The sequence below is a fragment of the Rosa chinensis genome, chromosome 2 (genome assembly GCF_002994745.2).
Source record: "Rosa chinensis cultivar Old Blush chromosome 2, RchiOBHm-V2, whole genome shotgun sequence".
Taxonomy (NCBI): Eukaryota; Viridiplantae; Streptophyta; class Magnoliopsida; order Rosales; family Rosaceae; genus Rosa; species Rosa chinensis.
In genome coordinates, this window is record NC_037089.1 from 78591956 (window position 1) to 78615387 (window position 23432).

The 23432-nt window shown below is 36.9% G+C and overlaps 1 protein-coding gene across 2 annotated transcripts; it reads right to left on the reverse strand.

The window, feature by feature from the left end:
* Positions 1–187: 187 nt before the first annotated feature.
* LOC112189802 (protein SWEETIE) lies at positions 188–22792 on the reverse strand. 2 transcript variants are annotated; one of them, XM_024329156.2, is made up of 48 exons: positions 22455–22792; positions 21971–22178; positions 21484–21590; positions 20845–21081; positions 20653–20742; positions 20464–20551; positions 20309–20373; positions 19304–19408; positions 18676–18765; positions 18468–18548; positions 17959–18027; positions 16461–16586; positions 15801–15904; positions 14946–15078; positions 14667–14773; positions 13769–13879; positions 13401–13568; positions 13092–13178; positions 12806–12899; positions 12494–12562; positions 12293–12415; positions 12138–12206; positions 11944–12048; positions 11573–11661; positions 10929–11085; positions 10637–10786; positions 10392–10441; positions 10163–10262; positions 10008–10064; positions 9861–9928; positions 9597–9690; positions 9177–9373; positions 8550–8694; positions 8381–8449; positions 7742–7798; positions 7427–7513; positions 7195–7323; positions 6843–7046; positions 6272–6733; positions 5798–5863; positions 4377–4474; positions 4182–4275; positions 3845–3983; positions 2839–3149; positions 2631–2765; positions 2353–2517; positions 2122–2247; positions 188–1393 (listed from the first exon to the last, which is right to left on the reverse strand). In XM_024329156.2, exons 1-48 carry the CDS (start codon positions 22620–22622, stop codon positions 338–340), a joined length of 6909 nt encoding a protein of 2302 aa, XP_024184924.1. In that variant the 5' UTR covers positions 22623–22792; the 3' UTR covers positions 188–337. The 2 variants fall into 2 exon arrangements, with proteins under 2 accessions (XP_024184924.1, XP_024184927.1); XM_024329159.2 differs by lacking the exons at positions 21484–21590; positions 21971–22178; positions 22455–22792 and having other exon boundaries at positions 20653–20745; positions 20845–20985.
* Between the last annotated feature and the right edge of the window lie 640 nt (positions 22793–23432).

Here is a 23432-nt window from a genome sequence, read left to right on the forward strand (position 1 = left end):
TTGAGACAAAACCGAGCTTTAATTTTCAGTTTTCATTCGGTTCGGTTTTTTCCCATTTCATTTTCAAGTACGAAAACCGAACCGAAACCGACTCACTTTCTCGGTTCGATCTTGGATCATTTGCTGGCCTATGCATATAATTTTCTGGGGGTCTTCAACTGTGAGCTTGAGGCAAGTCTTGTTAAAGTTTTCTTCCAAAATGAAGCTTTGATTTGTAATTTTTCTTGGAAAATTGTGAATGATACATGTCATGACAATACAAAGTTATTTCCGTGTTTGGAGTGGCAACAAAAGCTGTGTACTTCTGTATCGATATTACAATTTACAGCAACTACTATCATTCAGATTTCTCAGCATCATCATTGCTTTTAACTAAAGCTTGAACTTTGGCGCTCTGTTCGTGTTGTTGGGGCCGAGAATCTTCAACTGCCGACTCTTCTTTATCTTCTCTTTTATCCTTTACTTGCTTGTCAAGCTTTACAGGGTCTGATGATGATTGCACTGGTCTATTATCAGGGATCTCCTTTCCCTGCTCATGGTGCGCTGAATTCACTGCAACCGATCCTTGAGCATCTTCGACAGGATGAAGTTCAGATGGTATCTGTTCTGTCACTTGGTTCGACCCTCCTCCCTTTACTTCCTCACCAAGCTTTACAGGATCTGATGATGATTGCACTGGTCTATTATCAGTGTTCTCCTTTCCCTGCTCAAGGTGTGCTGAATTCTTTCCGACCAATCCTTCAGCATCTTCAATAGGATGAAGTTCAGATGGTCTGTGTTCAGTAACTTGGTTCAACTCTGCTCCCATTCCCTCTTCTGGTCCGGATAACAATTTATCGTCTCTCTCCTTTTGATCATCCAATGCCTCGATAACACCACTATTAGTTTGGGAATCATCGGGTTTTTCTGTCTTGACATTGTCACGTAGTATATTACCCTGTGAGGATCTCAGATCATCCAGGGAATCAGATATCACCTCAGCTTCGCCAGCCTCTTGATGGTCTGCTTTGCTGGTAGCATCTACATTGTTGAGAGGTTGGGAAACAGAATTTCCATGAAATTGATCACTCTCTGTATTCACTTCCGAAGGAGACAATTTCTCAACCAGGTCGGGTGTTTCCAAGGCACTGTCTACTCTCGAGTCAATTTCAGCTGCATTTGTAGTAGCAGGAAAAGACTGAAAAGCATCCCAATCATCTTCATCTTCATCCTCTTCCTCCTCTCCACCTCTTTGATAATCAGAAACAGAAGAATGTGATGTAGTGGCTGGTAGTGGAGCCTGTTTCTCTTTACTTACCACTGTTGGCACTGGTAATTTTATCTCCAAAAATGGAGTTGTGGGCTTCATCTGTGTTGCATTATGCTCTTGGGTCACAGAAGCACGAATAAACCCCTGAAAAGAGAGAGAAGGGAGCCAATTTTAATGAAATCCAAAAGGTAGAGATTGCAACTCTCAAGTCTTCCAGGCCATTCTGGAACAATAGAAAAATATATTTTTTGGACCTGGAAGCAATCAAAATGGTAGGATATACAAGAATCTAGGGCAGTTAGCATGATTTGGATATGTGAAAGTTCTGAATTGTGACTCAAGAGTATTAATAAAAAAAAAGTAAAGAAAGAATATTGCAAGAAAGTACATGAGAAAAAAGCATCGCCTAACAGTTACATGGTTTGATTCATTAACATCCATTGGTTGTTTGGAGAACGAAAAAAAGTTGACTGTAACTATGACAGAGGGATGAAAATAAGATGATAATGCAGACATGCACTTAAAGGTCAAAAGACACCACATAGCCAATTACCAAGTAGCCAAAAGGATTACAGAGGGTGACGCTTAAAGTAATGGTAGGATTTCTTTAAAATTCACCGTTTTTACAAAAAAAGAGATATAATAATGTTAACTTCAGGACCGAGAAGGCAAGAATGAAAATACTGTCAATTGCAAGAGCAGCCAATAAACACATGGCACCATTTTAATTCTAAGCTTACAAGACACGCATAACCTAGACTTCTTCTCTCTCTCTTTTTTTTTTTTTTTTGGGTGAAATCAGCACATATGCACATAACACACGAAAAAGGGGGGGGGGGGGGGGGGGGGGGGGGGGGGGGGGGGGAAGACACCTGAAATTGCTGTCGGTGAGTCAGAGGCATAGACAGCAACACATCCTTGAAGTGAACTGCTGAGGAAGGAACTTGAGCAAGATGAGAAACAAGTCTCACCGCAATGCTCCTAAGTTTATTGACTTCCTGTATAATGCATAATCAGAAAATCATTAATTCATTAATTCATTATTCATAGATGTGATGTGATGAGATACAATTGAAATTTCAGAGGCTACTTAATTATATCACCTGAGAAGAACCTTCTTCTGAAGCCTTGAAAACCACGAGAACAGCTTCCAGGAGCAAATTCATAAAACCTCTCTGACATTCGCTAGATTTTGACGATGTTTGCAGAAGCACTAAAAGTCTTAAACATTCACCAGCAACAGATGCTGATTTTTCAGTTACAGGTTTCTGTAATATAAAGCACAGTACAACTCCTTCAGAACCACAAATATCAAAAGCCGAAAGGAAAAAGGGAGTAATCTGTAAATGCAGAGGATATCCAAATGGAAATTAGGAAATACCTTTAGCATATTCTGCATTATCAGGAAAAAATCACAAGCAAGTTCCCCAACAAAAAGCATTAAGAAAGTGTCATCCTCTGCATCTGTGCCTTTCTGAATCAAGTTTTTTAGTACTTGCAACCCAATTTCTTGAACCTGTGAACAAAATCATCAGTTGCCACATGCTCGGTATAAGTGACCATAATGGGATACATGCACAAGGACATACCTGTAAACTTGAATCGGTGAGTACAGTTTGGACACGTCTGGTGCAATATTTAAACATACCATAATAAATTGAATCACCATCTGTATTATCTTCAAGATAATCCATTTCATAACCCAGCTTGGCAAATGATATAGTTTGTTCAAGAGAGAAAGCAAGCTTTGTTTGCAGTAATGTATGCGAATCAGATCTCTTATTCTCTAGCATATGAATACACTCAATGCAGTCCTTGGTTAAACCAGTGATCACATTCAGACAAGTTCCCAATATTTTTCTCATCTGAAGAATACCATCATCACCAACACTGCATGTACCTGCAATATGGATTTTGATTAGCATAACTATGACCACAACTAAGAAGCCAATGCTATTTATCAGTATGGCATAATCTTTAACATTAACTTATTGACATATTATCTTCCACTTGTGTGTGTACACTCACAAACACATTTGTAGAATTATACTGATATCAACTCAATTGCTTTTATTAGTCTTGGTCCCTTGGAAACCTCATCTTGAAAAAATGATGTCTTGAGCACCAAGACACTCAAGAAATGGCAGATTCAACGTTAATTAAATAAATTCAAAAGACACAGGTTGTGCAAAACGCAGCATTCCCTTAAAGAACCAAAATCAGAGACAAATTCTAAACAGACGAAAATCTAATGTCCAACAAACCATGATAATATTGAGTGACTGAGTGACTGAGTGATGGTGGGTAAACATTAAATCAATATCATCCCTTTTTCAACTAAGGTTGATTAGAAAAGGTAGTTATAGGCCATCCTAGTCAGATGGATCACATATGAGAGAAACTTTGCTGAAAAAAAATATTTTATGTTGAGAATGTGAATCCCACATTGCAAGAATATGACCTTGCAATAGAGTACATAAGGGTGGTTTGATGCTCAAATTACTTCATCATTTTAAATCGCAGGTGGAGGTAATGAAGCATTATTAACTAGTTTAACAAAATTGGCCAGGTCAGTGTTATAGTTCAAATGCTCACCATCAATAAATCTTTTCAATAAGAGACTCGTGCACTTGAAATATTCATCAAGTTTGGAGAAGCAGAAGTCAGTTGAGACTTCTCTGATTCCCTTGTAACCAATTAAAACAAACGCCAATGCCGCAGATACTAGTTGCTTCTGCATCTCAAGATACACAGTTCAAAGGAAAGATGAAAATCAAAAATCAAAACAAGTATACTAAATGACAAAATGTTGATATAACCAAGAAAGCATGCCTCTGTAACACAAATAAACAAACAGATAACAAAACTCAACGACGATAACCACTAGAGCACAGAAAACATAATTACTTACAGTCTGATACAACTTACTAACCTTTGGTTGAAAACAGTTCACAAGGGTTTTTGCTGTGACAAATATTGAGGATATCAAATCCTCCAAGGATTTGTCCAGAGATGTCACGTCGGTACTGGAACACAAAAAGTATGAACCTTAAGCCAATTGAAACTTCACATGGTCAAAATGATATATCAAAAGAGATAAAACAGTACTTATGGTAGGTCTCAATACCTTAGAAACACTTTGCAGAGGTATGCCAAACAGAGTTCCATTGCCAGATAAGCAAAGTTTTCCGGTTCATAAAATGTTTCAGGGCAGTTCTTCACAATCTATTGATGGAAGGGGAAAAAAATGATTCAAAACTTATGAATGACTATACACACAGAGACAGAGTGCCTCTTTTTCAAATTACAACTCAGCATCTGCGATGCAAAGATATGGATAACACCAGGCCCGCTCACCTGCGGGACTACTTTTCAGGGACAAAAAGGGATAGATGGTTTATGGTCATTAGATTTAAACGAGGGGTGAAAGAAACTGTACAAACCTCTCTCTCTCTCTCTCTCTCTCTCTCTCTCTCTCTCTCTCTCTCTCTCTCTCTCTCTCTCTCTCTCTCTCGTTTGAGACTCATGAATAATTAAACATTTATGAATAGTAAAATTCATTGGAATTTGGGTCTGAGTCAAGGGTGCGAACTAATAGAAATTCAAGATTGATTTCTATTACTTTTTGTATTCTGGGTTGAACCAAAATCCAGGATTCGTTACTTTTTGTATTCTGGGTTGAACCAAAATCCAGGATTCGTTCTTTTCTAATTTACGAATATCCAAGAGTATTGCTTTGTTGTTTTAATTGTGGTTTGAACAGTAAATATCTAAGTTTCTCAAGTCTCTAGTTTGATTCTTTAAATGATATTGAAATTTAATCATAACTTTGCTGAATGAGTTTTCAATGGAGCAAGAGACTAAGAAACAGAGAACTGGGTTGAAATGATGAACATGGTAAAATTCAGGTATTTGAGATTTTTATTATGTAAATGATTGAGAGCCATTGGATCTAAAGTGACAAAATTATAAGGCTGACATTGTTTTGTCCCTTTTTGTCCCCGAAAAGTAGTCCCGCAGGTGAGCCGGCCTGTGGATAACACATCTAAACATGCACAAAAGTTTATTATAAACTATTTGCACCAAGTCTACACAAGATATTGTTATTAGAGCCTAAAGGTAGGGAGTGTAAACAGGCATGTTGGCTGTTGCAGCCTGCAGGAAATTGCCAAAGGAAGTGGACTAGTTACCAGATAAATCATAGAATCATAGCATGTGTGAAAGTAATGGACTAACAATCCAATAAAAAAACTATCCTCAATAATTGGTATGAAAGACTTCATGTGTATTAACTGAGTGTCTGCTAGATCAGAACACTAGACAATACTGAATACTAATCAATATTATTCACCAACAGATCAGAACACTAGACAATGCTGAATACTCATCAATATTATTCACCAACAGATCAGAACACTAGACAATGCTGAATACTCATCAATATTATTCACCAACAGATCAGAACACTAGACAATGCTGAATACTCATCAATATTATTCACCAAAACAAGAGCAAAGATATGCCTTTGAAGTCAAAGTATGTGTTTACCTGTGATAGAACAGACACTGAAAGAGTATCCCATGAATTATCCATGCACATAGAATATGAGAAAACCTGCATTGATTAAAATGAGAACTGAGTCAAAAAAGTCCTTAAAATGAACTCAATGGTCAACACTAGTACAAAAGTTATGTCAACTGATGCTCCATGGCTTGACAAGGATAAAATGACCAAAAGGCTGGTGACTTCACAATACAAACCAAGCATAAAAAACAGGAGAAACATTGCAGGTACCAATAACAAGTAACGATTCACGCACCACTGCCATATCCCAATTCTTTTCACTTTAGAAAGAGTTGATGCTTATTTTTCTCATTACAAATATTATGTTTAAGTTTATCTAGAGAATGACTTCGAGATAAATATCATACAAAATATGTAGCTATTTTTAGGGACTTCCCATGCATACACTGGATCTTTTCAGAGTTAACAAGAACAAGAGGAAGAAATATGGATTGCCACCTGAAGCAATTCACTGCATATGTCCATAGTGAGAAATCCTGCACTGGCAAATCTTTTGGTGGACAAAAACTGGAAGACCGGTAATACAATCTCATATAAATTAACTCCTGGGGAAGATAATTCTTCACTGGATGGATCAACCCTGTTATAAGCTTTAACAAAAGAAACTGGATTTTTCAATCCACTGGGGGTCGAATTTTGCCCCTGAAATAAAACTAGCAAAGCAAATCCCCAGAGAAACTGATAATCTTCGGATTCCAATTGAACCATACTATATCCAGACAATAAGCTATTACTTGATGTAGTTTCATGAGTGGATTTTGAAGATTCATTCTCTTCAAGATTCACTGGAACTGCATCCAATGCAATTGCCTGCAATATTACTGGCCATGATTCTTCCAAGCAGGGCTCCAACTTTGATGATACCAGAGGTGATTGAATTCCATCAAGAAAAGGATTCCACTGCGAAGAGAAGAACATATAAGATGCTAGCCACATATGTGGAAAAAAAAAAGAGAAAAAAATAAAAGACAGAAAAATGGAAAGCTAACAGTTCCATCAGTCAACTGACCTTTGCCTTAAGATGCACGCACAAGCAAATATAGCTGTAGTCCTTCAAGACTCTAATCCAGTACTTCCCAAGCACGTTTGAACTCTTTGAAAATAATGGTAAAAGTGCTAAATATTCATCTGGAACCGCACTTTGGTGTCTCCTCAAGAATGCATATGTATAACATTTGAGAGAAGCATGGGCAGCAAGAAGTCTTATCTTAATCTACATTACAAATAAGATATTAGATTTATCTCTATAAACGGAAAAACACGTCATCATCTTTATTAATAGCAGTAGCAACTAAAACAAATTGGAGTCATAAAATTACGATATATTAAAAGAAAAGTTGGATAGAATGATATGCTTATACCTTGCACGAGACCCATTCTGCAAATGAAGGATAATACAGGTCCTTGAAGTCATTCAATGGTCGCGAAATCAAAGAATATATGCGCTTAACAGCAATCTGATCACCCTTAATTATTCCACTTGTGAATATCTGAATTTTTAATAATCCATTTCACATTACATTGTCTTTCACAAATTAATTGGAACATCACTATTAAAGAAAAATTACAAATAGATTTGTTTTTGTAGCAAACCTTTGTAGCCAACTGGAAGCCTGCTTCCAAAAGAATAGGACCAGAGGACGAGTCTAAGGCAGTGCGGACAGCAGACACTAGCTGCGCCTGAATTACATACAGCCTCGATTAGTTCAAAGAAGTTTAGTGAAATTCAACTATAAAAACCCCGTTCCCTCCATCCAAAAGAGAAACAGAAAAAAAAAAAAACAAAAAAAAATATCCAAGCTGTCACAGAGACAAAACACATCACTTTGTGATTTAACACGTAGGTCCTCGAATCTAATGGAATCTAGTGAATAAACAAAAAATAAAAAGAAATTTCACTTAACAGACCTGATATTGTTCCAGCAGGAGGTGCCCTGGAAGCTCCGGGTCAGGAGTCCTCTCGAACTGTATCCAGCATCACAAAATAGATATAGTAATGAATAAACCAATGAAATTAAAATAAAGAATATAAATAGAAACACCGAAGTGAACTTGGGGTGTTGGCTAATGCTTAGCAGCACTATCAAATAAAAGATTCAAGGAAATTGAAAGTAGAAGTCATGTGAACCAGAATTAGAGTATTTGAAATTATGATGTGTAGAATACGTACAGATAAGTATTTAGGAAGCACATGGTTTCCAATTAGATTAAAGCTTTATGTTCTTCGACATTCAGCAAAAAGATAAACACAAGACAAGCTAGGGCAAGGCTTTTACAAGCTCAAGCAAGTCCCAGGACTGTATTTAATGATTTGTTTACTCCAACGACATGCATGTGGCACTTGTACCCCATATTGCTACTAATTTAGATCCCTAATGATGTCAGATTACACTTTAAATGGATTTCAGCTAAAAACCCCTAAAAAGCGACATTTGAGTAATTGGGGAGCTTATAGATGTAAAGATTCACAGCCACAATAAATTGCCTCAACTAGGTGTTATGGTGGGATAAATATCAACAGAATTAGCATGTACAGCCCAGATTTACCTTGTCTGTAATCGTACTCAGAAGTACTACACCAATTGGCTGCATGTTTTCAAACTGGATCGTGCTTATCTACGACAATTAAAACAAAAAAAGTTAACTTCAACATATTTTGGGGGTTCAGATATGTCAAACCAATATAACAAAACACAATTAACTTCACATCCAGTACCTGATAAGCAAGTGCTATAAGCTCTTGGATATGGAGGACAAGCCAATCACCAGAGGCCCGTCCATTAGTAGATTGGTCCCTAGCCAAACAGAGATCAAAATGAGCTGGATTCTTTCCAACAGCTCCAGGTAGGTAACTCAAACACCTACATACAAGAAATTAGAAAGTTAATCAAATGAGGGATACAACAAGTTTAAGTGAATTGTTGAAAATATTTTATTATATATATATTTATTTATTTATTTAGGGGAGACGGTTCATCATATGGTGAGGGTCAAACCCATGAGGGTATCAGATCCCTCTGAAAGCACAGACCAAACACGTGCACACCTTTCTTCTAGTTCTTATGTTACGCAGGCTTTAAAATTATATGCTGAAAGCAATTCTTTCATCTGAAATTGCACTTTTAAAATGATTCCTAATCATTTTCTTGAGATCAAAGAAATAAAGTTTACAATACTTTTGCTACATTTGTTTATTTCTTTATAGAATAAACATTTTCTGCCCAGCGGAATCTTGCTTAGGGTGCATCCATCCCACAATTATGCAACACATGTTTGAGTGTTCATGTGTGCAATGAATTGAATGTATCATTTCAGACAATGCATGGAAAATATCATCACATACTCAGCAGCAAACACTCTGGTTCGGTATCTGAGGTGCTTTTCCCTGCTGAGAATCAACTGGGGAGAGCTTCTAGATCCAGAAACCATGTTATCATCATCTTCTCCAGAATTTAAACTTGGATCACCCTCTGTACCCACCGGATCATTTTCTAAACCGTTTGTACTATCAGCATTTCTCCTCATTGATGTGGAAAGAACCTGAGAAAGGTTGACAATTTAGAGATTTGGGATCGTTAAAAAAAAAAAGTAATAATAAGAACATGAAGGCGAGAAGTTTAGCCTAATTCTCAATTATACATCCAGAAGTAACAGTATCTACAAGAGAATTACAGATAATCAAAATAGTTTTCTGTTGGATCTTTTCTTCCACAATTTAGACCGTTGCTGTCAAAAATGCTGCTTCCTGAAAATAAGAACTCACCACACTACGACATATTGACATCCAATGAGATGGATGTGAAGGGCTTGATGCATAGAGCAATCGCATAATTGTGGCCCGCACCAGATCACCAATCCTAAAAGGATACAGGTAGTTTAAAACATAACCATACAGGGTAAAAGCCTCTCTCTGGTACAAAACATATATACTTACTTACACTGAAGTGTGCATGTTAAACAGAAGAGAAAATAGAATACAATACTTAGATTGGTTAACTAAGGACACGGTAGTATTTTCTTAACATACTCAGAATCAGTTTCTTCATCCAGCATTTGAAATAGTTTATCTTCTATTTGCTCGTTAACAACGGACACCTGTATAGAAGAGTATCAGCACTAGGATCTGACTCGTTATGATGAGAATTTGAAAACAGAAAGTAAGATGAGGACATACTGGATCTTTCTCAATAAGATGCCGAAGAGTGGAAACAGCAAGATGCCTCAAAACTGGCTGCTTAGGAGAGCGGAAGAAGAAGAAGAAGAAGTAAGAATAAGAAGTTACATATAGGAATAAGAACATGAATAATCACCTGGACAAATAAAGCAAACCTGTCTTGAGGACAAAGTAGGAAGAAGAGTTTGGACATGGGTGTGCACAGAAACGGCTTGTGGTGCAAATAGTACAAGTTGTTGAGTAAAGCGAACACTCCTGAAAGAATGATAAACATTTTCAAGGGAGCCAACTCCCATTCTCTAACAGAGAACCAAAAAAAAAAAAGATTGCAGAAGTAAACATGTTATGAGAAACAGAGAAGGGGCAAAGATGTGGATTACATACTCGAGCATTGTTGCTGTTTCTTGGCCTGAGCTTATCTCTGAAACAACTGACTGCAAAAAAAAATTATCAAATGGATCAAACTCATGAATTTATGAAGTAGCATACAACCGAAAAGAAGAAGATAGTTATTCTGTTGAGCATTCAAAATTTAAAAAAGAAAGGCCTATGAATGTGCCAAGTCCAACTGCTTTAGTACTTTAATACAAGCTCGGAGGCAAAGGCAATGAATAACATATATATAATACCTTGCAACGTGAAAAGAAAATACTTCCAGGGGCAAGTTCAGGACCAAGAACAGCTACAATAGCGTTTATAAGACGGCCAACCCCTTGCTGAAGTACAACCCAACCATTCTCCTCAGACAAAAGAATATCCAAAGCAAGGCCAAGTGTTGCCTGCAAAGGAGATGTGACAATAGAAGACCACCAGGTCAACTACAAACTAACAGTTCATCGCGTAAGAATCATAAGAGATACAAATTGAATTGACAGTCTGCTCTAGCAACAAATTGCAACAGTCATCGAAAATCAAATTTACCTGAACTTGAGATACATAGGACAAGCCAGCAGCTTCTATGGTTAACAGAAGTCCATGTAAAGACCAGATCTGTAAACCAGCTATTGAACTTTTAGCAAGCAAAGAAATTGAGCTCACAGTTGAAGGCACTAATGTCGACAATGCCATTCCTCCTGCACTGCAGGCAAAGTATGCAAGGACAGTGAGAAAAGGTCGAGTTTCTCAATTGAGATATATAGCTAAACCATCCCAGGATCACTAATTCTTTTGTATTAAGAAAATAACAAATATGACGAGTTAGTGATCTAAAACAAATCTATCAAGTCAGTAGTGTTCACTTGGAGTAAGATGCTCCTTATGATACCCATTAAAAGCACCTGCTTCTGTCCTCTTAGCACTTAAAATACCTCATCTATGTTAGTAGTTTCAACAACAAACTTGGCTCTTACTTGCAACGTGCAAACATCATATTCAGCGATGTAAATAACTATCTATGAATAAAACTAACATAAAAAAAGCAGCTATTCAGGACCAACAAAATTATGAGAAAACTCAACTTAAACTAAAGTGAAATGCAGCCAAGAGCAAAAGCAAATAAAAGTCATTTGTACAATCACTCTAAGACCAAAATTAGAAAAACAAAACTTCACTTCCAAGGCTCTCACCTGCAATGAATGCAACCCAGAGCAAAAGCAATTGAGCCTGCATAGTTTGAATCTGTTGCTCCAGTTAGGTCACCAAGCAGTGATCTTGTCTGTTTGTCACCCAAAACAATGAATGAGAGAGGGAGGGAGGGAGGGAGAGAGGGGATGAGGAGGAGAGAGAGATAGAGAGAGTCTAGATGAAAACTGAACACACTAGGAAAAATAAAACACACTCAGCAACAGCATACAAAGTTTAAAAGAAAAAAAAAAATGAAAGAGAAAACTGACTTTCAACTCATCAAGAAAAGTGGGGGACTCTGCTCTTTCATATCAAGTAAAAATTGAAAACAGAAAAACAAAGGTGCATTTTGAAAGTAGAATGTTGAACTGACCATTCTTGCTGTAAAGATATCATTTCCAAGACGAGCTAAAAGGCCAAGACATTCTGATGCAGCCCTACGTTGTGATGGACAGATGTCACCCTCTGCTAGAATACTCTGTTAATTAAAATTACACATGTCAGTAAGCTAGCATCTGACATTTCCTGACCAAAGCATACCCAAAGTATATTATGACAATTAGGCACCTGAAATATAGCCTGTGCTGAATTTAATACATCAACTGCTAATGGCTGGGAACGCAAGGAAAGCAAAGCCTGAAGAAAGCATTTAAACATCAACTAAGGTCAGTCCTAGCAAACCATAACACTGTATAAGTATATCAGAAAGGAAAAACAAGGACCTTGAATCCCGAAAGTAACCCCACACATATATTGGTTACACTAGCTGCATGCCATGGTTGCTTTCTTCCAGCTTTCATAGATTGCTCAATCATTCCAAGAAGTGACAGCATCCCACCACTATCCTGGGATAAATTCCAACTGATGTTAATAATCATTAACCAGTCATCACAAGCTAATGTCGATATGCCACATTTCCCTACCTGAGAAGCAAACATGACTCCAAAGCAGAGAAGCATCTGGTTCACCAATATCTTGTTTACTGGTTCCGGCTTCAAGATCAAGTTTATTTCTTAGCTTATGAACTTTAAGTGAAACAAAAAATGAAAACTAGGAAACAAATTAGAAATACTTCAGGAAGTAAATATCAATATTTCCAGAAACATGTCTTCCATCGCATGTATCGGTGTGCAGGGGCAGACTTGACAAGCTTCAGTATATTAAAAGACGCTAAAAAGGAAATAAAACTGTTGTGACAGTAAGCAAATCATCAACTAGAAAGAAATAACTATTACCTGAGGAAAGCTAGAAACTTCGTTCTCCCAGACACAGGGTATAATACCATCTTTTCCACCTTGAAAAGCACGAAGTTCATCTTCAAACCAATCCCTGAGTAAACGCAATTAACAAAAACCAAATACCTCGTGAATTAAAAAATCAAAAGAAAAATGAAAAGAGAAAGTGCTGCAAGCTTGCTTAAGAGTACATGCTGCCATGTTGTCTAATAGTACCAGCACAAACTTGGATAAAATGAAATTACAACATTCATTAATAGTTTTAGAAGAAAAGACTGTAGAGCACCTTCCAGGAATCCAGGGACCTAACCATGCATCTCTTTTGTCTAACAGAAACTTCAAGCATGAACTTTCTTCACACCCAAAAGCCTCTCTTTTATATTTACAACATGAAACAAGCATCCAGGTCAGGTAGACAGATATTAAAAAAAGCAATTCCAAAATATAGAATTTACGGAGGAATTCACATTCAATATGTGTGTGTGTGTGTGTGTGTGTGTGTGTGTGTGTGTGTGTCCTCATTCCTCACTAAAAAATGAAAAAAAAGAAATCAAATGCAAAGTAATGCAGGAATAAACTAGGCAGTTATGATTACCTGAATGGACTAGTGCAAATTTGAATAATTTGGGGGTGTTCATTCTTATATGCCATTGGATCAGGAAGAGACTGATAAGCTATTAGTGTCCTGATAATAAATATATTCAGAGCAGGCTTCACATTTGGCAGTTCCTTGGCCGCTATCAGTGATATAAAGGATAAAGCCCTGCATTCCATCACAGTTCAGAAAATATGTTTAAACCGAATATAAAAGTATCCCAGCCTCGGGCTCAAAGCCCCAAACTGAAGCATACTCAATGTGTCTATCTATCTATTAGCAAGACATCCACCATCTAGAGCCAGCCTTTAATTGAATGAATTAGGAGAACAATATACAGACAACTGGGATTTGCAAAATGAACTTACCTACTTAGGTATACAAGCACAGGTTGAAGCAAAATCCGATTAATCTTCGCATCATGGGAAAGAAAGCATCTTAAAAATGACGTAAGTGCATCAATTGCAGCAGACCACATGCTACAAAAGGAAAAGGTTGAAAGTCAAGATATAAAATCAATCAGAAAAATGCTCACTTTGTCTGCATTGCTGCATTTCTAATAGTATAATCTTATCAATTTCATTGAAAGAAAATCAATCACAAAAAGACTTTCAAGACAGCCACTAACAGCTCAGAAGCATTACTAGGAAACAATGGGAAAGACCAACTAATTATTCAAATCACAGGCGATTTAATACAGTTCAAACATTACAACCAATGGCCCAACCCAGATCAAGATTTACATTTGATCGGTGCCAGACGGGTAATGCAGGTCATATGTCATACTTACATCAATGGATTATAAGAAAAATTAAAATGTAAAGTATAGTTATATGATTATATCAATGCATGTCAAATAAAAGCACTCTCAAAACTGTGAAAATTAAGATATTCATATTTTCAAAAGATAAAACTGAGTTCTAAATAACAGACTAGCAAGAAATTGCAATCCTTAATATTTGGAGCATTTAAGAACAATCACCTGAACCATAAATGTGGTCCAAGCATAAGCATCAAGATGAAGTTATTAACCACTCAAGAAGAACCAGTCATGTTATGTCTTAGCCCTAACTTGGCTAATACAGTTCAATTGTACGTCAACAGAAAATGTATCAAACACATTGAAAGACTCAAAGGTTCAAATGGCAGAAGCAGGGAAAGTTGAAAGCGAGCAAGTATCCTAGAATTATAGAATATTTAGACATGTTGGATAATGAGTTTTTTTTTTTTTAGGTGAATATAATTAAACAGTACAATCTGACTTACCGAATCCTAGATATCAAATCCCCAGTTTGGTTAGTTTCATTTTGTGGGTTTCCAGTAAAAAGGGACACCCACAAGGAAAGAATATCAAAAACCTGGTCTTCAAGCTCCTGCATGTATGAAGAATAACACCGTAACTTACAAAGTTACAAAAGGTATCTGTTAAACTGTAGAATAAATGGTTCTATGACTCTACTTTTATAAGTAGGGTAGGAATGGGACTGGTGATGGGACTGAATGTTGCCTGGTAAAGAAAACTATAATATCAAAAATGATTCTTACCTCCTTCGGCATGGATGCTAAGAGAGATGACAAAAGTAACCACCCAGCTTCTTTTTCAATTGTAGCGGCCAGAGGATTCCTACTAGATTCAGTCAGCATTTTCTTTGAAACTTCAAGAACTGATTTGGGCAACCTGAGACAGTAAACAACTAGGAGTTCAGAACCAACAGTTCATGCTAAGTGCTAGGGCAAAAAAAAATTGAAATGTAACAATGACCTAATAACACGAATACCATCCACTTCCAAAGCCCTGGCATTGAAAGGCTAAGAAAACATGCCGGGCAGTATATATCACACTAATAGATAGGAAAACCAGCACTAAAATAATTAAAATGCTCACAGCAACCATGCGTTGTAAACCCCCGGGAAAAAAAAAAAAAGTGACTTAGACAACCACTTGTCCCATAAGATCAAGCTGTCAGGGAATGGGCCAACAATGTATATCAAGCTAATAATCTCCCTCAAATGCATCTCCAACATTCACATGGAGACCCATACGATACAAAATTTCAGACAGAGAGGTGCAGCCCCACCATTCACCTGACCAACCAACCAACAAAAAAGAGAACTGGGAACTGGAGGATCTTAATCCAGGATCTCCTCCAACTAGGTTATGATACCATTCAGATAACCACCCGCTTCAAAACCTTGTGATTTGGGGAATGATCCGACAATATATATCAAGCTACCAACTATAAATATGCCAACGTATCTACTTTATTTCTTGGGTAAAATAAGGTTGGTATTACAGTAATCCACCAACCTAACCAATGACCAGTATGTCCCAAAGTATTTCTTCTTTCATAGAAAATAAGTGTTATATTGCATCCATGATAAACAAGATGAAACCATTACCTAGCGGGATAACCAAGAGGTAATTTTGGGGAAATGGACACCAGAGTTGCTAACACAGTAGCTTGCCCATGCAAAGAATCAAGCTCTAATTGCAAAGTGCTCCCCTGAGAAACATATAAAAAAGCAAGTCACTTAACCGAAACTATAGTTCATAGAAAGCATTCCACAGAATGCTTACAATCCACTAATACAATTTAAAAGATTCCATTATCCCACTGATGCAGCAATTAGTTCACTTTAAAGTTTAAACTGTGCTATGTTCTTACTTGATAAAAACAGCATCAAGTTGAACACCTAATCAAGGACCAAGAAAACATGGTAGCACAGTAGTTTACTAGGTAGACCATACATGGAAGCATAAAGTAAAAAAATATACCAACATCTTAACTCACTCAACAGACTGCTATCCTAAAATGGAAAACACACCGATAAAGTAGATAGGGGAACTCTGTTTTTAACAAACTTAAATGTGGACTGGGAGGCAGTTCCATGTATTCTTTTTGTTAGCTGTGTTGTGGTAGTTGCTATGTTCATATAGTGTTTGAGTAACTTCTGTTTTACGTCGTAGGAGGAATGAAAGAAACCCCGTTGATGCTCAGGATAAATTTAAAATCAGAAGTTGGCATTCAGCAATACAAATAAGTTAACTTAATGTATCACCTTTTCAAACGATATATTTTCTCTCAGAGCATTCAACATGGTCACCCCATATGAAATTAAACCACCAACACAGGTGGGATCAACCTCAGCCAGTGCACGCAATGTCAAAGCAGCCTCAATCCGTACCTGACCAAAGATTATCAATTAGAATTTACCCGAGAGAATTAGAGAAATCATATCAATGTTAACATTGCTACCTCCAGCATGATAAGATAAAAATAAGCTGTCATGTATAATAATCAACATCAATGCCACAGATAAACCGGTTCATAGAGAAATGAGAGAGTAACAATTTCAAATTGCATGACTACTTCAACTATGGAAACAAAAAAAAAAAAAGGAAAGAAGAAGAAACAATTCCAAAAAAAGAAATGAATATACAAGTAAAAAGTAACAAAACATGCAAATTAGAGAACAACAATTGGGGCAATAATCCTGTGGATCACAGTTTAACTTTAACCTTCAGCTAATGCAGCTTTACTATTGAAAAGAAACAGGAGAAATAATGTATTTACATATGCCAATTCATAAATACATGTCTGAGAAAATTCGGAAGTTCAGCTCACATGCTCTATCATACAGATAAGCCTTGTGCTGAGAAATGCTGAACCCCAATATGCTATTCTCCAATACAAATATAGGACAGGGATCCCCATGGTCTCTGCACAATTTAAATCCAAAATACCTCTCCTATACATTATAAACCCCTTTCTTACAAGACACTTTCATCTTTCTGATATAATATTTCAGAAAATATACATAAATATGTATAGTTGTATAGACATAATCATAATAACACTTGAAATAATGACGATCCTATTTTATCACCCCAAATTGTGTTTAAGGATCAATAACCACACACTTCAACATGTGACAGAAATAGTTTACTTTCAATCACTTAAGAGTAGGAGTGTAGGACCAAGAGCAAAGAAAATATGTCACAACAAAACCTCGTGATATCGAGAAAGAAAATGAAATTGTGAATCAAGAACTGAAAAAGCAAAACAACCAAAAGTCCGAGGTATCAGTCCAAGAAATAGAATAATATAATTAGATTTGAAGCATATCCAATACTTCAAGAGCTTTGACCAAACTGCTAGCTGATTTAAAAGGTTGGTCAGATTTCATAGCCTAAGCAATAACAAATATGGGCGGGTAATACCTCAACACATGTTATCTACCAAGAATAAGGTAACATTATTTCCCTTATACATGTAGAGGAAGTTTATGCTGTCTTACCCCAATTTCCTTTACTCAACCACCTCTATCAACCTGCGTACCTAAAGTAATACTCATGTCCAACACCCAGACTAGTTGGCAAAACCATTACAATCAGAAGTTCACCCAAACATAACCAACGAATACATTAAATTAAAACACAATGCCTAGAAAGTGGTGATAAGATGTGAGATTTATACAAGTCATGACCATTATGGAGATAATAAGAACAGTTATATCTATTCAAAGATGTTCAAGCTTCGTGAAATCTAGAGCTTACAAGTTGAGAAGAATGAGATACTGCTGCAACAACAGTGTTGTCAAGTACTTCCTTGAACTCAGCTGGAACCTGCAAACAGATGGAACAAGCAAAGGCAGTGCAACATATTATACAAGGAACAACTGCATAACACTTTTTTTAAATCTATACTAGCAGGGGCCACACACTGTGTGTGTGGAGAGAAGTTAAAGGTAGTGGGGAAGCTTTTCATACAATTACCACGTTTTCTACTATTTTTTATATTTTTTTTTTTTCTATTTTGCAATTTACTATACTATCCCTATTGATTAATTATATTGCATAGTTTTTTAATATATAAGGGTTAAATTGGTAAAAAAATTCAGTTTTTGAGAGCAAGCTCTCCTCTCTCTTAATAATAGTATAGAACAGTCTACAACATAAATGTTAGAATATCGATGAAAATGTAAGCCATGGCATAATTTAATAGAAAAATTCCTTAGCAAAGATTAAAAATTGGAATTCAAATGTACATCTAAAGTCACAGTTACCTCTCCCAGAGTTTTTAGGGTATATGAGACAGTACGTAGACCAGCAATTTTCATGGAAGGACTGGCATCAGGAGACATAAGCTGCAAGTTTCATTAAAACTTTCACTTTGAAATAGACAGCATAGAAGTCTATCGGACAACAGAAGAATTAATTGAAAGGAGAACACCTCCATGACAACGAAAACAAAACCATATCATTTTAGCATACCTGCTGTCCAAGAAAAACCAAAAAACTCCTCTGAGTAGGTTCTGTCATCTGATCGGTAACACCAACACGAAGGATATAGAGAACACAAGCCTTGAGTAAAAAAAGAAAAGAAGAAGAAGAAGAAGAAGAGAGAGAGAGAGAGTCAGTAGCTTTATATTGAAGAATATTGAGACTCTTAACAATATGAGCAAACCATGAAATTAATATATATTTGGATAATTCTGAATATAGATGCTTGCACATTATAACAAAATAGTTCATGTTTTTACAGTTAAATTTAAATGTCTCAAAGTTGTAATTCCTATACAACTATATCCTTATTCTGCAACTAACGAGAGAAAAAGTTAGAATATTAATTGTTTCATTCCTTCAAGTTACAGAAATGTCTAGAAGGCACCACCAGTACTTATTTCTCTGATGTACTAAAGCCAATACTTAACATTAATCATAGTAATTTTAAAGCGACTAGTAATTTTAAAATCTCACGCAAAAAACATTACCCCTAGGCTAAGGTTGTTTTGAGCAACTATGATCAATTCTTTTTTACCACATAAAGGTTGAAGGGTGAGGTATAACAAAAATTACATCAAATGAAAGAGTTAAGCTCAAGAATTTGCTTGAAGAATACCAGAGTATAGGCGTCAACAGAAGTATCGGCACGAAGCATGTCCATAACCTGAATTGCATAGTTTTGAAGCTCACTGTCTGGATGCAAGTACTTCAAACGAATTGCCTGCATTAACAATTTCAAAGGATGGATAAGCACTACTGCGAAGTAAGAGAAAAATAATTACATTCCAACACCACAGTAGGTCTGTGATGGGCCAGACTGAAAGTTCAGGTTAAAAAAATCCCAACCCAATGAAATCAAAAGGGCCATTATACCTGAGCCAACACAACTTCTGGTTCTGGTATTGGTTGGCTCAGCACTCACCTTGGCAGTAGATCCAAAAGTACTACCTTTGTTAGTTCGATTTCTTGGGAATCCTACAAGATCCCTTCGTTCTTTTCTGTCTGACAGATGGTCAGAACTTTATTAGCCCTCTTAAGAGGCATGCTCGAAGCACAGCCGACATTTTGTTAACGGCAGCTTTCTGCAAATGGAAGCTCAAAGGGAAGTGTTTCACTTTCTACCATTGTGAGACTTATTACAGTTGTTTGTTTGTTTGTTGTTCTTCAGTTACAAATGAAAAGGTGAAAAAAAATAAAAAAATAAAAAATTCTATCAACAAAGCCCTTGGTAATCCATCTTATTTAGTTCTAGGCTCAAAGACAATACATTACATAATTATTGAGATAATTAAGACAATGCATTATATTAATAGGGGTTAAGTTGGATCCTAATCTGCCTGATTAGGGTCGGCTTGTCAGGTAGCCTATTCAACAACCAGTCACCTAAACAAAGACGTCTAATTCATTAGTTGTACCACAATGCAATTCCTCATAGGTGCTTAATAGGGCTAAATTGGATTTGGGCAGTTTTCTCGGTGCTCAGTTATTGTGCATGCCTCCTATGCACAAGAGGAATCAAACATGACAAGACTTGCATGAAGCAATGAATGGTACAATAAGACATTCCCAATATAAGATGGATAGCAGAAAACTCGCGGAGGAAATAAGTATCACAGACTACCTGTAAGAAGAACACCCAAGACAATGTTATGCCAACTCGCACATCCTTTGACCTAGTGCCACTTGCTGCACATCATAACAAGTGTGACAAGTAGTTATACACCTCTGAGTCATGAACATCATTCAAATGAACCAACAGGAGAAGCACGTAAATACCTTTTGTGAAAGGCAACGCTAAATGCCTTTGCAAACCACCTTCTAGTTTCTTTGCTGGAGGAAAAGGTCCCTTCCCTCTTGGTTGAACCTAGGGAGAGATAAACACTTTGAGATATAGTTCGTAACAAATCGCAGTCAGATCTTTGACAAAGTAGATGACAAGAGAAGGTCACAGGTACATATACAAACCTGTGCATCAGGATTCATTCCAAGAGCAAGCAGCGAACCCAATGCTTCAGCAAATGCATCACGGACAGATGAAACAGGATCCTCAAGGGCCTACTATAAGCAGGGCCAAATGAATAAGTAGAGAACTATAACATCAGCATCTGAAAGATAGAAATCCAACATGGAATAAAACTTGCAAAGAAACACATCTACCTTGACACAGAAAGAAGCTGAATTGTCAAGTTCTCCCACCCCTAAACCCGGTCCTCCAATAATAGCAAATGCCTTCAAACATCTTGCAGCAGCGATTCTGACAAGAAATGATTTATCACCAACAGCAAACCGCATGATGAGACGAAATGCCTCCGTGTATGCTGAAGCAGCAGCACTACCACCAGACCCTTCCAAAGCATTTTGAAGCATATATAAAGCCTCTTGTCTCACAAATTCCTAAATTACGTACAATTCAAATCAGAGGTGGAACACAACAAACAAGGAGCAATACCAACACAAACAAAAAAAAGAAAAGACCACCATAAGCTAACTATACTTGAATCGAGTATGGTTTAGTGACCATTTTGTACATATTTTAACTAGGATCTCCATCCATTTAGCCAAAGATCTTAGGTCCTTCACTAGTTGTAAAATAAATAAAATAATAAGGATAATTATGAAATCAGTGTGGCATATCATAATTCCAATGCAGTACTTTTCAACTGATGCAGTAGACGACAAATATACTTTATTCTCCCATTTTTTTCTTATTAAAAGTTTTAATTGTGGAAGGAAGAAAATAATAAAAAGACAACACCAACCTATAATACAAAAGAGTTGCAGATGTGATGGAAGTACCTCATGAAACTTGATGAGTTTTGTGGCAATCATAGTCGTTTCAAGTAAACCTGAAGTGATTCGCCTCCCAAAATATCGATACAATTCTCCTAAGCATTGAGCAGCTCCTACAGAATTGTATTCGAAACATGAATATTTTTTTTTAAATGGGGATTTTTAAAGCCTAATTGAGCATAAAGCACAAATATTTCAACATTATAAACTCTTAAAGCAACAAGGGTGTGCCCAAGTTGACATACCTGTTGTTTCTCTCCAACAAAATGATCTTTATTAAGCAATATAGTACAGGTCTGCAACTAAAATCTTTCTACTACTAAGTTCAGTATTCAGCAAACTAACTTAGCCACCACTATATGACAGTATGAATAGTCTGACAAAGAGAAACACCACAAACACTATCTAGACAATGGAAATGACAATATCACCGAAGGTGTATACCATCAAGAGAAAAGAAAATGCATCATCAGTTCCAGTGATTTCAACTAACCAGCTACTTTTTGCGGGTCGCTCTTCTTCCCATCAGAGAGAAACCCTTGGAGACTGCTGGCTCTGGAGTATATTGAAATGCTATCTCCCTTGGATATAACCCTCGCCATTGCAACTGAAGCCAAATGCCGCACCGGCCTCCGAGCTCCGAGTACAAGCAGTGAATAAAGTGCCTCCTCGCATCGCCTTTGCCATAACAAAATCGACTCCTGCAAATTCACCATTTCCACGATAACACAAATCAAATCCACTTTCCATAGCAACACAACTTCAATCCAATCATCAACGAACAGTTCAATCTCAATAGCATACGCATCAGTCACTCAATACTGTGACGAAGCTACGAATTCAAAATCTGAAAAAAAAAGACCTACATTTCCGAACCTAACCGAGAGGAACTAGAAAGCAGTATGAATCTGAGTACGAAGGAGAAAGGAGCGTGAGAAAAGTGGAATTGAAAAGGAGAGAGAGAGCGAGAGAGGGACCTTGGGCTCTTCAGCGATGGCGGAGATGAGATCGGAGAGGAGATCGAAGCAGAGGAGGGGCTCCGGTGGCTTCTGGGCGGCGGAGGCGACTATGGACTCCAATTGAGCTACCAAGACGCCGAACTGAGAAAGCGGTAGGGGGTTATCTTTGACGTGCTTCTTCGCCATTAGAGTGATCTAAGGAAGAAAAATAATAGGGAGAGATCAAGCTCAAGTAGTAAAGAGTGGAGGTTGGGATTTGATCTGAATCATTTGGTATTATGTAGAGCTAGTAACGAACGCAGAGACAGTTATTTCGAGCTAGAAGAATTGGGACGCAGAAGACGAATATTAGACATCTAAATGGACTGGATTTAAATCGGATCAACCTAAATCTAAATCCGTTTACTTAAAAAAAAATTCGATCCAAACCCGCTACGTTAACCCGGCGGATCATTGATAGCTAAATTCAAATCGGTATCCATCGGATTAACGGATACTCGATCCGCTAATCCGACCCGTTTATAATTTCAAATATTTTAAAATTTTAAATAGTAATATTAAATTTATATTATGATAACTCATAAGATATTAATAAAATATTAAAACAACATGAAAAGTATCATCAAAGTAGAATTACATTATCAAAATTCTTAATACTTCTTGGAATCTTGGGTGATGAATTGTTCCATAGTATGAATTAAGTAAAGAGCCAAGAGGATGATAATCTAGATTGTAATCCTGCATCAGCTTTACCAGAATGGCAAAATCAGTTTCACTTTCCACATTATTTATCTGGCTATCAGCAGCAAGTTTGAGACCATAGAACAATCCCCAGGCTTCTGCATTCAAGATGTCTCCAATGCCAAGATTAATTTGGAATCCTTTGATCCAATCACCTGTAAAATTTCTTATAATACCGCTAGCACCAATCTTCCTAGAAAAACCACTTCTTGTGCCATCAACATTTAACTTGTAAACACCATGAGGAGGTTTACT